General features: G+C 45.6%; 1 protein-coding gene across 2 annotated transcripts in view; it reads left to right on the top strand.

Moving 5' to 3' along the window:
* Nucleotides 1-6,844: 6,844 nt before the first annotated feature.
* The window catches only part of LOC120041970 (4-aminobutyrate aminotransferase, mitochondrial-like), a 65,909-nt gene continuing 47,994 nt past the window's right edge, over nucleotides 6,845-24,759 (top strand). Inside the window, exons 1-3 of one of the 2 annotated variants that reach the window (XM_038986847.1) lie at nucleotides 6,845-7,299; nucleotides 22,426-22,549; nucleotides 23,723-23,820. In XM_038986847.1, the coding sequence (XP_038842775.1) occupies nucleotides 22,480-22,549; nucleotides 23,723-23,820 (168 nt within the window). In that variant the 5' untranslated portion in view covers nucleotides 6,845-7,299; nucleotides 22,426-22,479. Of the gene's footprint in view, nucleotides 7,300-7,863; nucleotides 7,947-22,425; nucleotides 22,550-23,722; nucleotides 23,821-24,759 lie in introns of those variants that run through there. The other variant, XM_038986856.1, reaches the window with a different exon arrangement.

The raw sequence follows: 24,759 nt of genomic DNA, 5'->3' as shown, positions 1-24,759 counted from the left end.
TAGGGACTGTAGAGAACAGTGGGTTTGTGTTAGCAGTAGAGAACAGTGGGTTTGTGTTATGCAGTAGGACTGTAGAGAACAGTGGGTTTGTGTTATGCAGTAGGACTGTAGAGAACAGTGGGTTTGTGTTATGCAGTAGAGAACAGTGGGTTTGTGTTATGCAGTAGAGAACAGTGGGTTTGTGTTATGCAGTAGGACTGTAGAGAACAGTGGGTTTGTGTTATGCAGTAGGACTGTAGAGAACAGTGGGTTTGTGTTATGCAGTAGAGAACAGTGGGTTTGTGTTGCAGTAGAGAACAGTGGGTTTGTGTATGCAGTAGGACTGTAGAGAACAGTGGGTTTGTGTTATGCAGTAGGACTGTAGAGAACAGTGGGTTTGTGTTATGCAGTAGGACTGTAGAGAACAGTGGGTTTGTGTTATGCAGTAGGACTGTAGAGAACAGTGGGTTTGTGTTATGCAGTAGAGAACAGTGGGTTTGTGTTATGCAGTAGAGAACAGTGGGTTTGTGTTATGCAGTAGAGAACAGTGGGTTTGTGTTATGCAGTAGGACTGTAGAGAACAGTGGGTTTGTGTTATGCAGTAGGGCTGTAGAGAACAGTGGGTTTGTGTTATGCAGTAGGACTGTAGAGAACAGTGGGGTTGTGTTATACAGTAGGACTGTAGAGAACAGTGGGTTTGTGTTATGCAGTAGAGAACAGTGGGTTTGTGTTATGCAGTAGGACTGTAGAGAACAGTGGGTTTGTGTTATGCAGTAGAGAACAGTGGGTTTGTGTTATGCAGTAGGGCTGTAGAGAACAGTGGGTTTGTGTTATGCAGTAGAGAACAGTGGGTTTGTGTTATGCAGTAGGACTGTAGAGAACAGTGGGTTTGTGTTATGCAGTAGAGAACAGTAGGTTTGTGTTATGCAGTAGGGCTGTAGAGAACAGTGGGTTTGTGTTATACAGTAGGGCTGTAGAGAACAGTGGGTTTGTGTTATGCAGTAGGGCTGTAGAGAACAGTAGGTTTGTGTTATGCAGTAGGGCTGTAGAGAACAGTGGGTTTGTGTTATACAGTAGGGCTGTAGAGAACAGTAGGTTTGTGTTATGCAGTAGGACTGTAGAGAACAGTGGGTTTGTGTTATGCAGTAGGGCTGTAGAGAACAGTGGGTTTGTGTTATGCAGTAGGGCTGTAGAGAACAGTAGGTTTGTGTTATGCAGTAGGACTGTAGAGAACAGTGGGTTTGTGTTATGCAGTAGGGCTGTAGAGAACAGTGGGTTTGTGTTATGCAGTAGAGAACAGTGGGTTTGTGTTATGCAGTAGGGCTGTAGAGAACAGTGGGTTTGTGTTATGCAGTAGAGAACAGTGGGTTTGTGTTATACAGTAGGGCTGTAGAGAACAGTAGGTTTGTGTTATGCAGTAGGACTGTAGAGAACAGTGGGTTTGTGTTATGCAGTAGGGCTGTAGAGAACAGTAGGTTTGTGTTATACAGTAGGACTGTAGAGAACAGTGGGTTTGTGTTATGCAGTAGAGAACAGTGGGTTTGTGTTATGCAGTAGAGAACAGTGGGTTTGTGTTATGCAGTAGGACTGTAGAGAACAGTGGGTTTGTGTTATGCTGTAGAGAACAGTGGGTTTGTGTTATACAGTAGGACTGTAGAGAACAGTGGGTTTGTGTTATGCAGTAGGACTGTAGAGAACAGTGGGTTTGTGTTATGCAGTAGAGAACAGTGGGTTTGTGTTATACAGTAGGGCTGTAGAGAACAGTAGGTTTGTGTTATACAGTAGGACTGTAGAGAACAGTGGGTTTGTGTTATGCAGTAGGACTGTAGAGAACAGTGGGTTTGTGTTATGCAGTAGGGCTGTAGAGAACAGTGGGTTTGTGTTATGCAGTAGGACTGTAGAGAACAGTGGGTTTGTGTTATACAGTAGGGCTGTAGAGAACAGTGGGTTTGTGTTATGCAGTAGGGCTGTAGAGAACAGTAGGTTTGTGTTATGCAGTAGGGCTGTAGAGAACAGTAGGTTTGTGTTATGCAGTAGAGAACAGTGGGTTTGTGTTATGCAGTAGGACTGTAGAGAACAGTGGGTTTGTGTTATGCAGTAGGGCTGTAGAGAACAGTGGGTTTGTGTTATGCAGTAGAGAACAGTGGGTTTGTGTTATGCAGTAGGACTGTAGAGAACAGTGGGTTTGTGTTATGCAGTAGGGCTGTAGAGAACAGTGGGTTTGTGTTATGCAGTAGGGCTGTAGAGAACAGTGGGTTTGTGTTATGCAGTAGGGCTGTAGAGAACAGTGGGTTTGTGTTATGCTGTAGAGAACAGTGGGTTTGTGTTATGCAGTAGGACTGTAGAGAACAGTGGGTTTGTGTTATGCAGTAGGGCTGTAGAGAACAGTGGGTTTGTGTTATGCAGTAGGGCAGTAGAGAACAGTGGGTTTGTGTTATGCAGTAGGACTGTAGAGAACAGTGGGTTTGTGTTATGCAGTAGGACTGTAGAGAACAGTGGGTTTGTGTTATGCAGTAGGGCTGTAGAGAACAGTGGGTTTGTGTTATGCAGTAGGGCTGTAGAGAACAGTGGGTTTGTGTTATGCAGTAGGGCTGTAGAGAACAGTGGGTTTGTGTTATGCAGTAGGACTGTAGAGAACAGTGGGTTTGTGTTATGCAGTAGAGAACAGTGGGTTTGTGTTATGCAGTAGGGCTGTAGAGAACAGTGGGTTTGTGTTATGCAGTAGGGCTGTAGAGAACAGTGGGTTTGTGTTATGCAGTAGAGAACAGTGGGTTTGTGTTATGCAGTAGGGCTGTAGAGAACAGTGGGTTTGTGTTATGCAGTAGAGAACAGTGGGTTTGTGTTGTGCAGTAGGGCTGTAGAGAACAGTGGGTTTGTGTTATGCAGTAGGGCTGTAGAGAACAGTGGGTTTGTGTTATGCAGTAGGGCTGTAGAGAACAGTGGGTTTGTGTTATGCAGTAGGACTGTAGAGAACAGTGGGTTTGTGTTATGCAGTAGGGCTGTAGAGAACAGTGGGTTTGTGTTATGCAGTAGGGCTGTAGAGAACAGTGGGTTTGTGTTATGCAGTAGGACTGTAGAGAACAGTGGGTTTGTGTTATGCAGTAGAGAACAGTGGGTTTGTGTTATGCAGTAGGGCTGTAGAGAACAGTGGGTTTGTGTTATGCAGTAGGGCTGTAGAGAACAGTGGGTTTGTGTTATGCAGTAGAGAACAGTGGGTTTGTGTTATGCAGTAGGGCTGTAGAGAACAGTGGGTTTGTGTTATGCAGTAGAGAACAGTGGGTTTGTGTTATGCAGTAGGGCTGTAGAGAACAGTGGGTTTGTGTTATGCAGTAGGGCAGTAGAGAACAGTGGGTTTGTGTTATGCAGTAGGACTGTAGAGAACAGTGGGTTTGTGTTATGCAGTAGAGAACAGTGGGTTTGTGTTATGCAGTAGGACTGTAGAGAACAGTATTCTGAACCCAGGACCCGTATCCACAAAACGTCTCAGAGTAAGACTGCTGATCTAGGATAAGTTTGACCTTTTTAAATGATAATGAATAAGATGATATGGACAGATCCTAGATCATCACTTCTACTCTGAGACGGGCCCTGGTCCTATAGAGCTGAAGGAGTGGAGAGTAGTCAAATAGTGTTGTCCTCTACCATCAGAACAATGTCAGTCAGGTGTTGTCCTCTACAGTCAGAACAATGTCAGTCAGGTGTTGTCCTCTACAGTCAGAACAATGTCAGTCAGGTGTTGTCCTCTACAGTCAGAACAATGTCAGGCAGGTGTTGTCCTCTACAGTCAGAGCAGCCTATCAGGTGTTGTCCTCTACAGTCAGAGCAGCCTATCAGGTGTTGTCCTCTACAGTCAGAGCAGCCTATCAGGTGTTGTCCTCTACAGTCAGAGCAGCCTATCAGGTGTTGTCCTCTGCAGTCAGAGCAGCCTATCAGGTGTTGTCCTCTACAGTCAGAGCAGCCTATCAGGTGTTGTCCTCTACAGTCAGAGCAGCCTATCAGGTGTTGTCCTCTACAGTCAGAGCAGCCTATCAGGTGTTGTCCTCTACAGTCAGAGCAGCCTATCAGGTGTTGTCCTCTACAGTCAGAGCAGCCTATCAGGTGTTGTCCTCTACAGTCAGAGCAGCCTATCAGGTGTTGTCCTCTACAGTCAGAGCAGCCTATCAGGTGTTGTCCTCTACAGTCAGAGCAGCCTATCAGGTGTTGTCCTCTACAGTCAGAACAGCCTATCAGGTGTTGTCCTGTACAGTCAGAGCAGCCTATCAGGTGTTGTCCTGTACAGTCAGAGCAGCCTATCAGGTGTTGTCCTCTACAGTCAGAACAGCCTATCAGGTGTTGTCCTGTACAGTCAGAGCAGCCTATCAGGTGTTGTCCTCTACAGTCAGAGCAGCCTATCAGGTGTTGTCCTCTACAGTCAGAGCAGCCTATCAGGTGTTGTCCTGTACAGTCAGAGCAGCCTATCAGGTGTTGTCCTCTACAGTCAGAGCAGCCTATCAGGTGTTGTCCTCTACAGTCAGAGCAGCCTATCAGGTGTTGTCCTCTACAGTCAGAGCAGCCTATCAGGTGTTGTCCTCTACAGTCAGAGCAGCCTATCAGGTGTTGTCCTCTACAGTCAGAGCAGCCTATCAGGTGTTGTCCTCTACAGTCAGAGTAGCCTATCAGGTGTTGTCCTCTACAGTCAGAACAGCCTATCAGGTGTTGTCCTCTACAGTCAGAGCAGCCTATCAGGTGTTGTCCTCTACAGTCAGAGCAGCCTATCAGGTGTTGTCCTCTACAGTCAAAGCAGCCTATCAGGTGTTGTCCTCTACAGTCAGAGCAGCCTATCAGGTGTTGTCCTCTACAGTCAGAGCAGCCTATCAGGTGTTGTCCTCTACAGTCAGAGTAGCCTATCAGGTGTTGTCCTCTACAGTCAGAACAGCCTATCAGGTGTTGTCCTCTACAGTCAGAGCAGCCTATCAGGTGTTGTCCTCTACAGTCAGAGCAGCCTATCAGGTGTTGTCCTCTACAGTCAGAGCAGCCTATCAGGTGTTGTCCTCTACAGTCAAAGCAGCCTATCAGGTGTTGTCCTGTACAGTCAGAGCAGCCTATCAGGTGTTGTCCTCTACAGTCAGAGCAGCCTATCAGGTGTTGTCCTCTACAGTCAGAGCAGCCTATCAGGTGTTGTCCTCTACAGTCAGAGCAGCCTATCAGGTGTTGTCCTCTACAGTCAGAACAGACTATCAGGTGTTGTCCTCTACAGTCAAAGCAGCCTATCAGGTGTTGTCCTGTACAGTCAGAGCAGCCTATCAGGTGTTGTCCTCTACAGTCAGAGCAGCCTATCAGGTGTTGTCCTCTACAGTCAGAGCAGACTATCAGGTGTTGTCCTCTACAGTCAGAGCAGCCTATCAGGTGATGACATTTTACTGATTTTAGGTCTTAGATAACATGTCAAATGGAAATTAAATGGTTGGTTGTTTGTAGTGGTGTGAAGTACTTAAGTACAACTACTTGAAAGTAATACTTAAGTAGTTTTGGGGTATCTGTACTTTACTATTTATATTTTGGACAACTTTTACTTTTATTTCACTACATTCCTAAAGATTTTGTAAAAACGTTTTACTCCATATATTTTCCCTGACATCCAATAGTACTCATTACATTTGAATGGTTAACAGGATGGGAAAATGGTCTAATTCACACACTTATCAAGAGAACATCCCTGGTCATCCCTACTGCCTCTGATCTGGCAAACTCACTAAACAGAAATGCTTAGTTTGTAAATGATGTCTGACTGATGTAATGTGCCCCTGGCTATCCATAAATTAAAATAACAAGAAAATGGTGCCGTCTGGTTTGCTTAATATAAGGAATTTGAAAAGATTTATACTTTTACTTTTGATACTTAAAGTATATTTAAAACCAAATACTTTTAGACTTTTACTCAAGTAGTATTTTACTGGGTGATATTCACTTTTACTTGAGTCATTTTCTATTAAAGTATCTTTACTTTAACTCAAGTATGACAACTGGCTACTTTTTCCACCATTGGTTGTTTGAGCTTGTTGTGTGTGTGACCAGATGTGTTTTGATTGTCTGTGCATGTGTGTTGCTGACAATGTGCATTCACCAACAGTTACATAGAAATGTCCCGTTTCATGTTATGTTCTGATAGATCAGAATTGTATTTGTACTTATTTAACCTTTATTTAACTAGGCAGTTAAGAACAAATTCTTATTTACAATGACGGCCTACCAAAAGGCCTTCTGCGGGGACGGGCTGGGATTAAAAATAAATGTAATTAAATATAAGACAAAACACACATCACGACAAGAGAGACAACACAACACTACATAAAGAGAGACCTAAGACGACAACATAGCATGGCAGCAACACATGACAACAACATGGCGGCAGCACAACATGGTAGCAGGACAAAACAGGGTACAAACATTATTGGGCACAGACAACAACACAAAGGCCAAGAAGGTAGAGACAACAATACATCAAGTATAGCAGCCACAACTGTCAGTAAGAGTGTTGAGATAAAACTGTCCAGTTTGAGTGTTTGTTGCAGCTCGTTCCAGTCGCTAGCTGCAGAGAACTGAAAAGACGAGCGACCCAGGGATGTGTGTTCTTTAGGGACCTTTAACAGAATGTGACTGACATAACGGATGTTGTATGTGGAGGATGAGGGCTGCAGTAGATATCCGGAGAGTGAAGACTAGGGTGTCATCTGAAAAGCTGTCAATAGGCTACTGTAGCCAGTAACTTGTTAGGCAAATGTTGATACGCGTCGTGAATGATTGACTAGGAGCAAAGGTATGTCAATCACATAGGTCTACATTTTATCCATGCCTATCAGTCATTTAAACTAGGTTGTTATACGGCATGCTCTCTGAGACTCTGACATAACAAGACAAAATCCGTTTATGAGTCCAATATAACGTTTCCTAGTTTTATCATTGACTGGTTCATGTTTAGCCAGTCCGCTACATTGACACTGTTCTGTGAAACTGATACTTCGTGAACGTGGATGACATGATTCGCTTCGATGGATCGTCTGGAGTTCCGCTGAACTGGGAAGCCACGTCGCTCATTGGTCAGTATTAGTTCCTTTTGACTACTTCGGCTTCTGCTATTGGCTGAGCCGCAGTCAGCCTGCCCGTGGACCCGCCTCCTCCCAGCAAAACGGACAGATTCTGATTGATAATTTAAAGGCAGTCTTTCTGTTCATCCTTCCAGTTCGCGTCTCCACCGTTTTTACATCAAGTGTTTCAGCCAGACAGTTTTACCGCACGACCCAAGCGGACACCAAGCTCCCAGCGGTACCGGGTGAAGCCTCGGTGAGTTCCCCTATGCACTGTCACCTGTCTGTGTCTCTCGCTCTCTCTCTCTCTCACACACACACACACACACACACACACACACAAACCACCAAATAACTCTGCACACACTAGGACGCACAGACAGGTGACATGTCGAACCCACCGCGCTACTGCGCTAGCTGTTGTATGGCTCATAAAGCCGCTTTTCAATCGTCTTTGCAAGACACATCTGCACTTAGTTAGCAATGACTCTGGACACTTTCTGTCTTGACGTGCGCGCTTTTGCCTATATCCTAGTTACCAATACAATAGAGTAGAGTAGGTAGGCTTTCTAGTTAGTGAATAGGTCAACTGCGCTGCCAGATAGCTACTAGTCTATAACGTCACTACACTGCAGCGCTGCTGTCCTATGCAGCCTAGAGAAAAGATGGTCATTTCGCATTGTCGCTTTTACTCTGCGCTCTAGTAGTCTGCTGCAGACAGGCAGACTCGATTCTTCTTGCCTCTTCTCTGCGGAAGGGATCCAGACGGATCCAGTCGGAACCGGTTCATGAGGCACTACAGTTGTTGTGCAACAGCGCAGTGCTCTTCTGATAGCGCCCAGTGGCAGGCAGTTTATTCTGGTTCTAAAAGCGGCGAGGATTGATTTGCATAACAAAAGCCCGGTAACACTTTTACTTTAAGGTTATCTATTATCTCTTAGTCCAGAGTTGGCAGGTATAGTCCCATTATAATGAATAACAAGAACTACTTGTATAGGATCTCTGTGTGATGCATCATAATGTGGTTACAATGCGTCGTAAGGATGTCAATAGGAAAAGTAGTGCTTTAGACAGGGCACAGGTGTCATTAGGGATGTTTTTTGAGTCTGTCAGGTTACTGTAGGTCACAGCCTAGAACATGTGGGTGGGAATGTTGTTGTGGGATCACTGGCTCCACGAAGGCTTCAGTACAGCCAGTACAGATCCACTTCAACTTCTGACAGCATGAATGTGTTCCCAAATGGCACCTTGCCTATTCCCTATTTAGTGCACTACTTTAGCCTCATAGGCCCTGGTTAAAAGTAGTGCACTATATAGGGAATAGGAGTGCACTACTTTAGCCTCATAGGCCCTGGTCAAAAGTAGTGCACTATATAGGGAATAGGGTGCCATTTGGGATGCTGCCCATATCTCTTACACATTGACCAGCATTCTCCAAGTCCCTACAGAGACAGACGGGGACAGACTGGGATGACGTGTGGGAAGGCTCGAATAGAGGAAACTGAACATCCCAGGGGTTGGGCTGGAGGAACTGAGTTGAACCTGTAGTGCAGTGCTGTTGATCTAGCACCTTTTACAGAGTCATGTAACGTCTCTCTTTGATGTTACACCTTTTACAGAGTCATGTAACGTCTCTCTTTGATGTTACACCTTTTACAGAGTCATGTAACGTCTCATTTTGATGTTACACAATGATCACAACACCGTAGACACCACTCTGAGAGCTCTGTCTTTATGGGGGCACTCTGAGAGCTCTGTCTTTATGGGGGCACTCTGAGAGCTCTGTCTTTATGGGGGCACTCTGAGAGCTCTGTCTTTATGGGGGCACTCTGAGAGCTCTGTCTTTATGGGGGCACTCTGAGAGCTCTGTCTTTATGGGGGCACTCTGAGAGCTCTGTCTTTATGGGGGCACTCTGAGAGCTCTGTCTTTATGGGGGCACTCTGAGAGCTCTGTCTTTATGGGGGCACTCTGAGAGCTCTGTCTTTATGGGGGCACTCTGAGAGCTCTGTCTTTATGGGGGCACTCTGAGAGCTCTGTCTTTATGGGGGCACTCTGAGAGCTCTGTCTTTATGGGGGCACTCTGAGAGCTCTGTCTTTATGGGGGCACTCTGAGAGCTCTGTCTTTATACCCCAGTTTCCTGGGGTAAGGGATGATAGTTACCAGATGAAGTTTCCTGGGGTAAGGGAATGATAGTTACCAGTTGAAGTATCCTGGGTTAAGGGATGATTGTTACCAGTTGAAGTATCCTGGGGTAAGGGATGATAGTTACCAGTTGAAGTATCCTGGGGTAAGGAATGATAGTCACCAGTTGAAGTATCCTGGGGTAAGGGATGATAGTTACCAGTTGAAGTATCCTGGGTTAAGGGATGATAGTCACCAGTTGAAGTATCCTGGGGTAAGGGATGATAGTTACCAGTTGAAGTATCCTGGGGTAAGGGATGATAGTCACCAGTTGAAGTATCCTGGGTTAAGGGATGATTGTTACCAGTTGAAGTATCCTGGGGTAAGGGATGATAGTTACCAGTTGAAGTATCCTGGGGTAAGGAATGATAGTCACCAGTTGAAGTATCCTGGGGTAAGGGATGATAGTTACCAGTTGAAGTATCCTGGGTTAAGGGATGATAGTCACCAGTTGAAGTATCCTGGGGTAAGGGATGATAGTTACCAGTTGAAGTATCCTGGGGTAAGGGATGATAGTCACCAGTTGAAGTATCCTGGGGTAAGGGATGATAGTTACCAGTTGTAGTATCCTGGGGTAAGGGATGATAGTTACCAGTTGTAGTATCCTGGGGTAAGGGATGATAGTTACCAGTTGAAGTATCCTGGGGTAAGGGATGATAGTTACCAGTTGAAGTATCCTGGGGTAAGGGATGATAGTTACCAGTTGAAGTATCCTGGGGTAAGGGATGATAGTTACCAGTTGAAGTATCCTGGGGTAAGGGATGATAGTTACCAGTTGAAGTATCCTGGGGTAAGGGATGATAGTTACCAGTTGAAGTATCCTGGGGTAAGGGATGATAGTTACCAGTTGAAGTATCCTGGGGTAAGGGATGATAGTTACCAGTTGAAGTATCCTGGGGTAAGGGATGATAGTTACCAGTTGAAGTATCCTGGGGTAAGGGATGATAGTTACCAGTTGAAGTATCCTGGGGTAAGGGATGATAGTCACCAGTTGAAGTATCCTGGGGTAAGGGATGATAGTTACCAGTTGAAGTATCCTGGGTTAAGGGATGATAGTTACCAGTTGAAGTATCCTGGGGTAAGGGATGATAGTCACCAGTTGAAGTATCCTGGGGTAAGGGATGATAGTCACCAGTTGAAGTATCCTGGGGTAAGGGATGATAGTTACCAGTTGAAGTATCCTGGGGTAAGGGATGATAGTTACCAGTTGAAGTATCCTGGGTTAAGGGATGATAGTTACCAGTTGAAGTATCCTGGGGTAAGGGATGATAGTCACCAGTTGAAGTATCCTGGGGTAAGGGATGATAGTTACCAGTTGAAGTATCCTGGGGTAAGGGATGATAGTCACCAGTTGAAGTATCCTGGGGTAAGGGATGTTTCCTGGATTTTAGCTGTGTTTATCTCAGAGCTTTGATGTTACCTCTTCCTGTTTCTGGGGCTCTGTAGCTGCTTGCCATACTGCTGCATCCTTCATAAACAAGTAGAAATATATACACAGGTTATGAAGACTTCTCTCTCTGTGTGTGTGTGTGTGTGTGTGTGTGTGTGTGTGTGTGTGTGTGTGTGTGTGTGTGTGTGTGTGTGTGTGTGTGTGTGTGTGTGTGTGTGTGTGTGTGTGTGTGTTGTCAAACCTCTCTGTTCAGTATCACAGGTTATGAAGACCTCTCTCTCTGTGTTGTCGAACCTCTCTGTTCAGTATTACTATCTGCAGTGTTCCATAATAATAACCCCCACCCCACTAGCAGTGATTACACAACACTAGAGCTACTGTGTCAGTGGCCTCTCCCAGGACCGTTCCTATAGATACAGTGACCTCTCCCAGGACCGTTCCTATAGCTACAGTGTCCTCTCCCAGGACCGTTCCTATAGCTACAGTGTCCTCTCCCAGGACCGTTCCTATAGCTACAGTGGCCTCTCCCAGGACCGTTCCTATAGCTACAGTGGCCTCTCCCAGGACCGTTCCCATAGATACAGTGACCTCTCCCAGGACCGTTCCCATAGATACAGTGACCTCTCCCAGGACCGTTTCTATAGCTACAGTGATCTCTCCCAGGACCGTTCCTATAGTTACAGTGACCTCTCCCAGGACTGTTCCTATAGATACAGAGACCTCTCCCAGGACCGTTCCTATAGCTACAGTGGCCTCTCCCAGGACCGTTCCTATAGCTACAGTGACCTCTCCCAGGACCGTTCCTATAGATACAGAGACCTCTCCCAGGACCGTTCCTATAGATACAGAGACCTCTCCCAGGACTGTTCCTATAGATACAGTGACCTCTCCCAGGACCGTTCCTATAGCTACAGTGACCTCTCCCAGGACTGTTCCTATAGATACAGTGACCTCTCTCAGGACCGTTCCTATAGATACAGAGACCTCTCCCAGGACCGTTCCTATAGATACAGAGACCTCTCCCAGGACTGTTCCTATAGATACAGTGACCTCTCCCAGGACTGTTCCTATAGATACAGAGACCTCTCCCAGGACCGTTCCCTTAGATACAGTGACCTCTCCCAGGACCGTTCCCATAGATACAGTGACCTCTCCCAGGACCGTTCCCTTAGATACAGTGACCTCTCCCAGGACTGTTCCTATAGATACAGTGACCTCTCCCAGGACCGTTCCCTTAGATACAGTGACCTCTCCCAGGACTGTTCCTATAGATACAGTGACCTCTCCCAGGACTGTTCCCTTAGATACAGTGACCTCTCCCAGGACTGTTCCCTTAGATACAGTGACCTCTCCCAGGACTGTTCCTATAGATACAGTGACCTCTCCCAGGACCGTTCCCTTAGATACAGTGACCTCTCCCAGGACCGTTCCCTTAGATACAGTGACCTCTCCCAGGACCGTTCCCTTAGATACAGTGATCTCTCCCAGGACCGTTCCCTTAGATACAGTGACCTCTCCCAGGACCGTTCCCTTAGATACAGTGACCTCTCCCAGGACTGTTCCTATAGATACAGTGACCTCTCCCAGGACCGTTCCCTTAGATACAGTGACCTCTCCCAGGACTGTTCCCATGGATACAGTGACCTCTCCCAGGACCGTTCCCTTAGATACAGTGACCTCTCCCAGGACTGTTCCTATAGATACAGTGACCTCTCCCAGGACTGTTCCTATAGATACAGTGGCCTCTCCCCAGGACCGGTTCTGTAGCTACAGTGTCCTCTCCCAGGACCGTTCCTATAGTTACAGGCTGTTGTTGTCCAATGAATCACATTTTATTTTATAAAGCCCTTTATCACAAAGTGCTTAACAGGTGGTTGTTGTGTTAATCACCGCCACAGGGGATTGGGTGGAGTGGTGGGGTCCTGTGGCGTGTCGTTTAGCTAGTTGAAAGAATTGGAGAGAACTAACCTCAACAGCAGCTCTTCTCATCACCGCTGGTGTTTTACAAGGAAAAGCCTCAACCCAGAAACATCTGTGTGTGGCCTCATTTGCATCCTTTTGCATTCCAACTCTTGCACAAGGTCAGTCTGAGTTACAGCAGTAGACTTGATTGTGTTTTGGATCATTGACTTGCTGCATCAACCAGCTTCAGCTTTAGCTCAAAGACAGCTGGCCTGACATTCTCCTGTAGAATTCTCTGACACAGAGCAGAATTCTCTGACACAGAGCAGAATTCTCTGACACAGAGCAGAATTCTCTGACACAGAGCAGAATTCTCTGATACAGAGCAGAATTCTCTGACACAGAGCAGAATTCATGGTTCCTTCCAATTAAGGCAAGTGGTCCAGGTCCTGAGGCAGCAAAGCTTCTCCAAACCATCCCACTACCAGCCCCATGCTGGACCGTTGGTGTGAGGTTCTTACTGTGGAATGCAGTGTTTGAGACCCATGTCGTCCAAAAAGTTAACTCAAGTTTGCCCCCAAAAAAACACCTGGATCAACATCAAGACTCGTGGAAGAATGTTCTGTGGACAGATGGGTCAACAGTATAACTTTTTGGAGGGCTGTAATTCATATCATAGGTCTAATAGTACTGTAGAGCTCTTTGTACTCTCACACACTATAGCTGGATCGCCCCGTCCTGCCCCTAGGGGACGGCCCTGCAGCGCCCCAACACACCCCACTCAGCTTTGGGATCTTAGTGAAACATTCATTATTGGTTTCAGGTGGCCAGAGTGACAGCAGTACAGCAGACGCCCCAGGGCCAGGACTGAGCAGCCCAGCAGATAGAAGTAGCCTAAATAGATATCTCCCCTGACGTGGGCATGTTTTCAATATAGACACCTTTTGTTGTATAGTATTCCATAATATACCCTTCATCACAGTATACCCTTCATCACAGTATACCCTTCATCACAGTATACCCTTCATCACAGTATACCCTTCATCACAGTATACCCTTCATCACAGTATACCCTTCATCACAGTACCCTTAATCAAATCTAGTGATATATAACTTGACATTCCCACAATCCATTGTGACATTGTGGGAGGAGAAACAACCTTCCATTTAATGGAAAGGCTTTTCTTCTGCTTGGTGACACAGTTTCTTCTGATAAATCTACAGGATCAACATTTCTAAACAGACAGAAACAGGGAGATGGGAGATGAAACAACATACTGTTGGCCAGAATTCAGACAGCCTTCACAAGACAATAACATATGCATTCTGGATTACAGTGTGATGATAATATTCTGGATTACAGTGTGATGATAATATTCTGGATTACAGTGCGATGATAATATTCTGGATTACAGTGCGATGATAATATTCTGGATTACAGTGCGATGATAATATTCTGGATTACAGTGCGATGATAATATTCTGGATTACAGTGCGATGATAATTTTCTGGATTACAGTGCGATTATAATATTCTGGATTACAGTGCGATTATAATATTCTGGATTACAGTGCGATTATAATATCCTGGATTACAGTGCAATGATAATATTCTGGATTACAGTGCGATGATAATATTCAGGATTACAGTGCGATGATAATATTCTGGATTACAGTGCGATGATAATATTTAGGATTACAGTGCGATGATAATATTCTGGATTACAGTGTGTTAGTTAGAGTGTAGGAACTACAGTAGAGGAATCTTGTCTCTGGCCTCTCAGTGAGTAAGTATCTCAGGCTTTCCATACACCCTGCACTCTCCCTCTGTCCTGTTCTGCCTCAGTAGATCTGAATACACATCTGATGTATAGATGCTGTAGCGTCTCTACAGGGGCCATGACAAAGATGATGGAACTATATTTAACTGTCACTTTTAGCATTAGCGCTATGCAGCCTGAAGGTCAGAGGTTAAATGATCATAACTATGTAGTCGGTCAGTATCATTCTGAATTAAACTTTGGGGGGGGGTCACAGATGAACACTAGTTTAGGACTAAGAAGCATTCTTGATGGAGAATGTAAATTGAACTAGGCTTAATCTGTGTCCTGAAAACAGGAAGTATTCCGCTTGTCTGTACACGGGATGTGGTAGTAGTGTTTCCATCTGTAGTTAGTTCCCAGAGGGATTTCTCTCTGTCCTGGTTTCATGGAGAACAGTGGGCCAGACATGGGTTAGTATGTACACACACACACACACAGTGGATGTCACTGTCTCATAGGGTCATGCTGTAGGGAGAGTGGCTAGACTGATAGGACTGGTAACGTGTGTTGTCTCATTGTTGTCAGATGTGAGCCAGTCACATGACTCTCTGACAGCGGTCCACACATTGCTGTCAGATGTGAGCCAGTCACATGACTCTCTGACAGCGGTCCACACATTGCTGTCAGATGTGAGCCAGTCACATGACTCTCTGACAGCGGTCCACACATTGTTGTCAGATGTGAGCCAGTCACATGACTCTCTGACAGCGGTCCACACATTGCTGTCAGATGTGAGCCAGTCACATGACTCTCTGACAGCGGTCCACACATTGCTGTCAGATGTGAGCCAGTCACATGACTCTCTGACAGCGGTCCACACATTGCTGTCAGATGTGAGCCAGTCACATGACTCTCTGACAGCGGTCCGTACATTGCTGTCAGATGTGAGCCAGTCACATGACTCTCTGACAGCGGTCCACACATTGCTGTCAGATGTGAGCCAGTCACATGACTCTCTGACAGCGGTCCACACATTGCTGTCAGATGTGAGCCAGTCACATGACTCTCTGACAGCGGTCCGTACATTGCTGTCAGATGTGAGCCAGTCACATGACTCTCTGACAGCGGTCCGTACATTGCTGTCAGATGTGAGCCAGTCACATGACTCTCTGACAGCGGTCCGTACATTGTTGTCAGATGTGAGCCAGTCACATGACTCTCTGACAGCGGTCCACACATTGCTGTCAGATGTGAGCCAGTCACATGACTCTCTGACAGCGGTCCACACATTGCTGTCAGATGTGAGCCAGTCACATGACTCTCTGACAGCGGTCCACACATTGTTGTCAGATGTGAGCCAGTCACATGACTCTCTGACAGCGGTCCGTACATTTCAACCTATATCTGTCTGTTGTTGCATCATCACTGAGCGCCTGTAATCTACACTCGCCCCGTCATTCCTAGAATGTATTTTTATACACCTGATAGGTGCAGAGAAATGTGTTGTTTTACAGGGTCAACCATAGTAGCACGGTACTCCTGGAGGAAATTGGGGTGAAGTGCCTTGCTCAAGGGCACGTCGGCAGATTTTTCACCTTGTCTGCTGGGGGTATTGGAACCAGTGATCTTTCAGTTACTGGCCAAACGCTCTAACAGCTAGGATATCTGCCACGCTAGAGAGATTTAGAGAGGTGGGGGGGGGGGGGGAGAGTGAGAGAGGTAGGGGGGTAGAGTGAGAGAGGTAGGGGGGTAGAGGGAGAGAGGTAGGGGGGTAGAGAGAGAGAGAGGTAGGGGGGTAGAGGGAGAGAGGTAGGGGGGTAGAGAGAGAGAGGACTACCTGCTGCCCCTAGAAGCAACACCCAGGTTACGTCCTCGTGTTATAACGCGACACCCAGGTTACGTCCTCGTGTTATAGCGCGACACCCAGGTTACGTCCTCGTGTTATAACACGACACCCAGGTTACGTCCTCGTGTTATAACGCGACACCCAGGTTACGTCCTCGTGTTATAACGCGACACCCAGGTTACGTCCTCGTGTTATAACGCGACACCCAGGTTACGTCCTCGTGTTATAACGCGACACCCAGGTTACGTCCTCGTGTTATAACACGGCACCCAGGTTACGTCCTCGTGTTATAACGCGACACCCAGGTTACGTCCTCGTGTTATAACGCGACACCCAGGTTACGCCGTCGTGTTATAACCCGACACCCAGGTTACGTCCTCGTGTTATAACGCGACACCCAGGTTACGTCCTCGTGTTATAACGCGACACCCAGGTTACGTCCTCGTGTTATAACGCGACACCCAGGTTACGTCCTCGTGTTATAACGCGACACCCAGGTTACGTCCTCGTGTTATAACGCGACACCCAGGTTACGTCCTCGTGTTATAACGCGACACCCAGGTTACGTCCTCGTGTTATAACGCGACACCCAGGTTACGTCCTCGTGTTATAACGCGACACCCAGGTTACGTCCTCGTGTTATAACGCGACACCCAGGTTACGTCCTCGTGTTATAACGCGACACCCAGGTTACGTCCTCGTGTTATAACGCGACACCCAGGTTACGTCCTCGTGTTATAACGCGACACCCAGGTTACGTCGTCGTGTTATAACGCGACACCCAGGTTACGTCCTCGTGTTATAACGCGACACCCAGGTTACGTCCTCGTGTTATAACGCGACACCCAGGTTACGTCCTCGTGTTATAACGCGACACCCAGGTTACGTCCTCGTGTTATAACGCGACACCCAGGTTACGCCGTCGTGTTATAACCCGACACCCAGGTTACGTCCTCGTGTTATAATACGACACCCAGGTTACGTCCTCGTGTTATAACACGACACCCAGGTTACGTCCTCGTGTTATAACACGACAGATAGAGGACACAGGTATACAAGCCCGATTCATTCATGAATGTCTTTCTGCTTTTGTGTGTCATTCATTCTCCATTCTCGCTAAACACTGGATTCTCTGACTGAGTGAGAACCGAACCAAAGTGTGTGTGTGTGTGTCAGCCCTCTGCTCAGTGACAGACCCCTGATGAATAATGATCAGTTCAGTTTTATAACGGAGAGAGGAAAGACCTGGAGACTGGCTTCTCTGTTAACATGGAGCGGTGAGAGAGGAAAGACCTGGAGACTGGCTTCTCTGTTAACATGGAGAGGTGAGAGAGGAAAGATATACACTGCTCAAAAAAATAAAGGGAACACTTAAACAACACAATGTAACTCCAAGTCAATCACACTTCTTTGAAATCAAACTGTCCACTTAGGAAGCAACACTGATTGACAATAAATTTCACATGCTGTTGTGTAAATGGAATAGACAAAAGGTGGAAATTATAGGCAATTAGCAAGACACCACCCAATAAAGGACTGGTTCTGCCGGTGGTGACCACAGACCACTTCTCAGTTCCTATGCTTCCTGGCTGATGTTTTGGTCACTTTTGAATGCTGGCGGTGCTTTCACTCTAGTGGTAGCATGAGACGGAGTCTACAACCCACACAAGTGGCTCAGGTAGTGCAGCTCATCCAGGATGGCACATCAATGCGAGCTGTGGCAAGAAGGTTTGCTGTGTCTGTCAGCGTAGTGTCCAGAGCATAGAGGCGCTACCAGGAGACAGGCCAGTACATCAGGAGACGTGGAGGAGGCCGTAGGAGGGCAACAACCCAGCAGCAGGACCGCTACCTCCGCCTTTGTGCAAGGAGGGGCACTGCCAGAGCCCTGCAAATGCCCTCCAGCAGGCCACTAAAGGGAACACTTGTTGTTTAAGTGTTCCCTTTATTTTTTTGAGCAGTGTAGTTGACGTAGTCTCTCTCTATCTGCCTCTCTCCATGCCTCACTATAGTTGACGTAGTGTGTGTATGTGTGGGCGGGCACATCATGTTGTTAGTTGTTACATGATGTCCCCAGACAGGCTGACCTAAGTCTCATCGTTCTCCTGTGTGTTAGTGAGATGTTTTAGTGGGGGATTCCTTGCTGTCTCTGTCCAGATGAAGGATGCAGGTGTACCAGATAAACCAGTCAGTATATCAGTATATATATATATACCATATATCCTCATTATAGTTGACGTAGTCTCTCTGTCTGCCTCTCTCCATCCCTCATTACAGTTAACGTAGTCTCTGCTCTCCATCCCTCACTATAGTTGACGTAGTCTCTGTCTGCCTCTCCATCCCTCACTATAGTTGACGTAGTCTCTCTGTCTGCCTCTCTCCATCCCTCACTATAGTTGACGTAGTCTCTCTGTCTGCCTCTCTCCATCCCTCACTATAGTTGACGTAGTCTCTCTGTCTGCCTCTCTCCATCCCTCACTATAGTTGACGTAGTCTCTCTGTCTGCCTCTCTCCATCCCTCACTATAGTTGACGTAGTCTCTCTGTCTGCCTCTCTCCATCCCTCACTATAGTTGACGTAGTCTCTCTGTCTGCCTCTCTCCATCCCTCACTATAGTTGACGTAGTCTCTGTCTGCCTCTCTCCATCCCTCACTATAGTTGACGTAGTCTCTGTCTGCCTCTCTCCATGCCTCACTATAGTTGACGTAGTGTGTGTATGTGTGGGCGGGCACATCATGTTGTTAGTTGTTACATGATGTCCCCAGACAGGCTGACCTAAGTCTCATCGTTCTCCTGTGTGTTAGTGAGATGTTTTAGTGGGGGATTCCTTGCTGTCTCTGTCCAGATGAAGGATGCAGGTGTACCAGATAAACCAGTCAGTATATCAGGGGTTTCCACAAAATTCCATATATCCTGATTGGAATATTCACAGAATCAGCAGAAAATACATAATCCTCCAACCAAGATTTAAGGAAAACCTGTGGATTTATATAGTTTATACAACCTGGGGATTTATATAGTTTATACACCCTGGGGATTTATATAGTTTATATAACCTGGGGATTTATATAGTTTATACAACCTGGGGATGTATACAGTTTATACAACCTGGGGATTTATACAGTTTATTAACCTGGGAATTTATACAGTTTATACAACCTGGGGATTTATACAACCTGGGGATTTATACAACCTGGGGATTTATATAGTTTATACAACCTGTGGATTTATATAGTTTATACAACCTGGGGATTTATACAGTTTATACAACCTGGGGATTTATATAGTTTATACGACCTGGGGATTTATACAGTTTATACAACCTGGGGATTTATATAGTTTATACAACCTGGGGATTTATATAGTTTATACAACCTGGGGATTTATACAGTTTATACAACCTGGGGATTTATATAGTTTATACAACCTGGGGATTTATATAGTTTATACAACCTGGGGATTTATACAGTTTATACAACCTGGGGATTTATACAGTTTATACAACCTGGGGATTTATACAGTTTATACAACCTGGGGATTTATACCGTTTATACAACCTGGGGATTTATACCGTTTATACAACCTGGGGATTTATACCGTTTATACAACCTGGGGATTTATACCGTTTATACAACCTGGGGATTTATACCGTTTATACAACCTGGGGATTTATACCGTTTATACAACCTGGGGATTTATACCGTTTATACAACCTGGGGATTTATACCGTTTATACAACCTGGGGATTTATACAGTTTATACAACCTGGGGATTTATACAGTTTATACAACCTGGGGATTTATATAGTTTATACAACCTGGGGATTTATATAGTTTATACAACCTGGGGATTTATACAGTTTATACAACCTGGGGATTTATACACCCTGGGGATTTATATAGTTTATACAACCTGGGGATTTAAACAGTTTATACAACCTGGGGATTTATACAGTTTATACACCCTGGGGATTTATACAGTTTATACAACCTGGGGATTTATACAGTTTATACAACCTGTGGATTTATATAGTTTATACAACCTGGGGATTTAAACAGTTTATACAACCTGGGGATTTATACAGTTTATACACCCTGGGGATTTATACAGTTTATACACCCTGGGGATTTATACAGTTTATACAACCTGGGGATTTATACAGTTTATACAACCTGGGGATTTATACAGTTTATACACCCTGGGGATTTATACAGTTTATACACCCTGGGGATTTATACAACCTGGGGATTTATACAGTTTATACACCCTGGGGATTTATACAACCTGGGGATTTATACAGTTTATACACCCTGGGGATTTATACAGTTTATACAACCTGTGGATTTATACAGTTTATACAACCTGGGGATTTATACAGTTTATACACCCTGGGGATTTATACAACCTGGGGATTTATACAGTTTATACAACCTGGGGATTTATACACCCTGGGGATTTATATAGTTTATACAACCTGGGGATTTAAACAGTTTATACAACCTGGGGATTTATACAGTTTATACACCCTGGGGATTTATACAGTTTATACAACCTGGGGATTTATACAGTTTATACAACCTGTGGATTTATATAGTTTATACAACCTGGGGATTTAAACAGTTTATACAACCTGGGGATTTATACAGTTTATACACCCTGGGGATTTATACAGTTTATACACCCTGGGGATTTATACAGTTTATACAACCTGGGGATTTATACAGTTTATACAACCTGGGGATTTATACAGTTTATACACCCTGGGGATTTATACAGTTTATACACCCTGGGGATTTATACAACCTGGGGATTTATACAGTTTATACACCCTGGGGATTCATACAACCTGGGGATTTATACAGTTTATACACCCTGGGGATTTATACAGTTTATACAACCTGTGGATTTATACAGTTTATACAACCTGGGGATTTATACAGTTTATACACCCTGGGGATTTATACAACCTGGGGATTTATACAGTTTATACACCCTGGGGATTTATACAACCTGGGGATTTATACAGTTTATACACCCTGGGGATTTATACAGTTTATACAACCTGTGGATTTATACAGTTTATACAACCTGGGGATTTATACAGTTTATACACCCTGGGGATTTATACAACCTGGGGATTTATACAGTTTATACACCCTGGGGATTTATACAACCTGGGGATTTATACAGTTTATACAACCTGGGGATTTATACAGTTTATACAACCTGGGGATTTATACAGTTTATACAACCTGGGGATTTATACAGTTTATACAACCTGGGGATTTATACAGTTTATACAACCTGGGGATTTATATAGTTTATACAACCTGGGGATTTATACAACCTGGGGATTTATATAGTTTATACAACCTGGGGATTTATATAGTTTATACAACCTGGGGATTTATACAGTTTATACAACCTGGGGATTTATACAGTTTATACAACCTGGGGATTTATACAGTTTATACAACCTGGGGATTTATACAGTTTATACAACCTGGGGATTTATACAGTTTATACAACCTGGGGATTTATATAGTTTATACAACCTGGGGATTTATATAGTTTATACAACCTGGGGATTTATACAGTTTATACAACCTGGGGATTTATACAGTTTATACAACCTGGGGATTTATACAGTTTATACAACCTGGGGATTTATATAGTTTATACAACCTGGGGATTTATACAGTTTATACAACCTGGGGATTTATACAGTTTATACAACCTGGGGATTTATACAGTTTATACAACCTGGGGATTTATACAGTTTATACAACCTGGGGATTTATACAGTTTATACAACCTGGGGATTTATACAGTTTATACAACCTGGGGATTTATACAGTTTATACAACCTGGGGATTTATATAGTTTATACAACCTGGGGATTTATATAGTTTATACAACCTGGGGATTTATACAGTTTATACAACCTGGGGATTTATACAGTTTATACAACCTGGGGATTTATACAGTTTATACAACCTGGGGAGTTATAGAGTTGATCAAAACCTCTCTGACCTGTTAACCTCTACACTGTCTGTCACTGTGCTGCTAACCTCTACACTGTCTGTCACTGTGCTGCTAACCTCTACACTGTCTGTCAGACTTGTTGTGGTGCTGTAGGAGGGATTCTCAGTTAAAAACCACAGCTCTGAGAACTGTACCTGTGCCTTAGTCCTCTCTCTGTCTCTCTGTCTCTTTGTCTCTGTCTCTCTGTCTCTGTCTCTCTGTCTCTGTGTGTGTGTCCTCTGATTGTATATGACTGACATTTCTCCCTCCGTCTTCAGGTGGCGTGAAGGCAGGTGTTGAGGACTGTCTTTCTCATTCTGTTGTTCTGAGTCATGGCGTCCTCTCTGCTCAGCAGGCAGCTGGCCCTCTCCCTCCAGCAGAACCTCAGGCTCACTGCACCAGGTACACACCGCTCACACACGTCGCTCACACACACCGCTCACACACGCATAGAGGTAGTAGGAGCAGTAGTGTGTAGAGGTTATGTCTGTTAGAGGTAATATCTATATGCAATCAGCTAATGCTCTATACCAGGTATATCACTGTTTGACACACACACACACACACACACACACACACACACTGTTAGAAACGTCACACAACTGACCTTGCTGCTGTTCCCTGTTCCAACAACCTAGCCAACAGTCTCCTAATGAGTCAGCTTCCTCAATCATAAAACAGAGGTCAGCTACATGGTTAAGACGGCCTAATGATATCACCCTACATACCCTGTGGCCAGACAGACTAATGATATCACCCTACATACCCTGTGGCCAGACAGACTAATGCTATCACCCTACATACCCTGTGGCAAGACAGACTAATGATATCACCCTACATACCCTGTGGCCAGACGGACTAATGATATCACCCTACATACCCTGTGGCCAGACGGACTAATGATATCACCCTACATACCCTGTGGCCAGACGGACTAATGATATCACCCTACATACCCTGTGGCCAGACGGACTAATGATATCACCCTACATACCCTGTGGCCAGACGGACTAATGATATCACCCTACATACCCTGTGGCCAGACGGACTAATGATATCACCCTACATACCCTGTGGCCAGACGGACTAATGATATCACCCTACATACCCTGTGGCCAGACGGACTAATGTTATCACCCTACATACCCTGTGGCCAGACGGCCTAATGATATCACCCTACATACCCTGTGGCCAGACGGCCTAATGATATCACCCTACATACCCTGTGGCCAGACGGCCTAATGATATCACCCTACATACCCTGTGGCCAGACGGCCTAATGATATCACCCTACATACCCTGTGGCCAGACAGACAGGAGCTAAGGCTGATACAGCATGACATAATAAATGGAGGGCTTGTCCTTGTCTAGGGTTAAGTTGAAGGATCTTCTGCAGGACAAGTCAGCAACACAGCATTGCCTTAACACTCTCTCTGTGTGTGTGTGTGTGTGTGTGTGTGTGTGTGTGTGTGTGTGTGTGTGTGTGTGTGTGTGTGTGTGTGTGTGTGTGTGTGTGTGTGTGTGTGTGTGTGTGTGTGTGTGTGTGTGTGTGTGTGTGTGTGTGTGTGTGTACAGGCTGCAGATATGTGAGTAAGGCAGCAGCGAAGACTCAGATGGAGTTTGAATACGAGGGGCCTTCCATGAAGACCGAGGTCCCGGGACCACGTTCCAAGGTACTGAACCACACAGTGTTAGGCCCTGCCCACAGTGGGCCTGACTCCCTGTACGTCACTAACAGCACACTGAACCACACAGTGTTAGGCCCTGCCCACAGTGGGCCTGATTCCCTGTACGTCACTAACAGCACAATGAACCACACAGTGTTAGGCCCTGCCCACAGTGGGCCTGACTCCCTGTACGTCACTAACAGCACACTGAACCACACAGTGTTAGGCCCTGCCCACAGTGGGCCTGATTCCCTGTACGTCACTAACAGCACACTGAACCACACAGTGTTAGGCCCTGCCCACAGTGGGCCTGACTCCCTGTACGTCACTAACAGCACACTGAACCACACAGTGTTAGGCCCTGCCCACAGTGGGCCTGACTCCCTGTACGTCACTAACAGCACACTGAACCACACAGTGTTAGGCCCTGCCCACAGTGGGCCTGACTCCCTGTACGTCACTAACAGCACGATGAACCAGTAAGAATCATAGCTATCTGTTAGAAGGCTCGTTCTGTTTGACTCTGGTCATGTTCAATGGTGACCCCTGTGTGACCCTGTGATGGGAACAGTGGACTGTACACAACCCATCCTGAACACAATGTTGAACACAGGGTTCGTCCCAAACAGAACCCTATGGAGGGAATAGGCTGCATTAGACCAGGACCCTATGGAGGGAATAGACTGCATTAGACCAGGACCCTATGGAGGGAATAGACTGTATTAGACCAGGACCCTATGGAGGGAATATGCTGTATTAGACCAGGGCATTATGGAGGGAATAGACTGCATTAGACCAGGGCACTATGGAGGGAATAGACTGTATTAGACCAGGACCCTATGGAGGGAATAGACTGTATTAGACCAGGGCACTATGGAGGGAATAGACTGCATTAGACCAGGACCCTATGGAGGGAATAGACTGTATTAGACCAGGGCACTATGG

Source organism: Salvelinus namaycush, chromosome 3 (genome assembly GCF_016432855.1).
Source record: "Salvelinus namaycush isolate Seneca chromosome 3, SaNama_1.0, whole genome shotgun sequence".
Taxonomy (NCBI): Eukaryota; Metazoa; Chordata; class Actinopteri; order Salmoniformes; family Salmonidae; genus Salvelinus; species Salvelinus namaycush.
The sequence above is the reverse complement of the archived record's forward strand: the minus strand, read 5'-3'. Positions and strand labels throughout refer to the sequence as shown.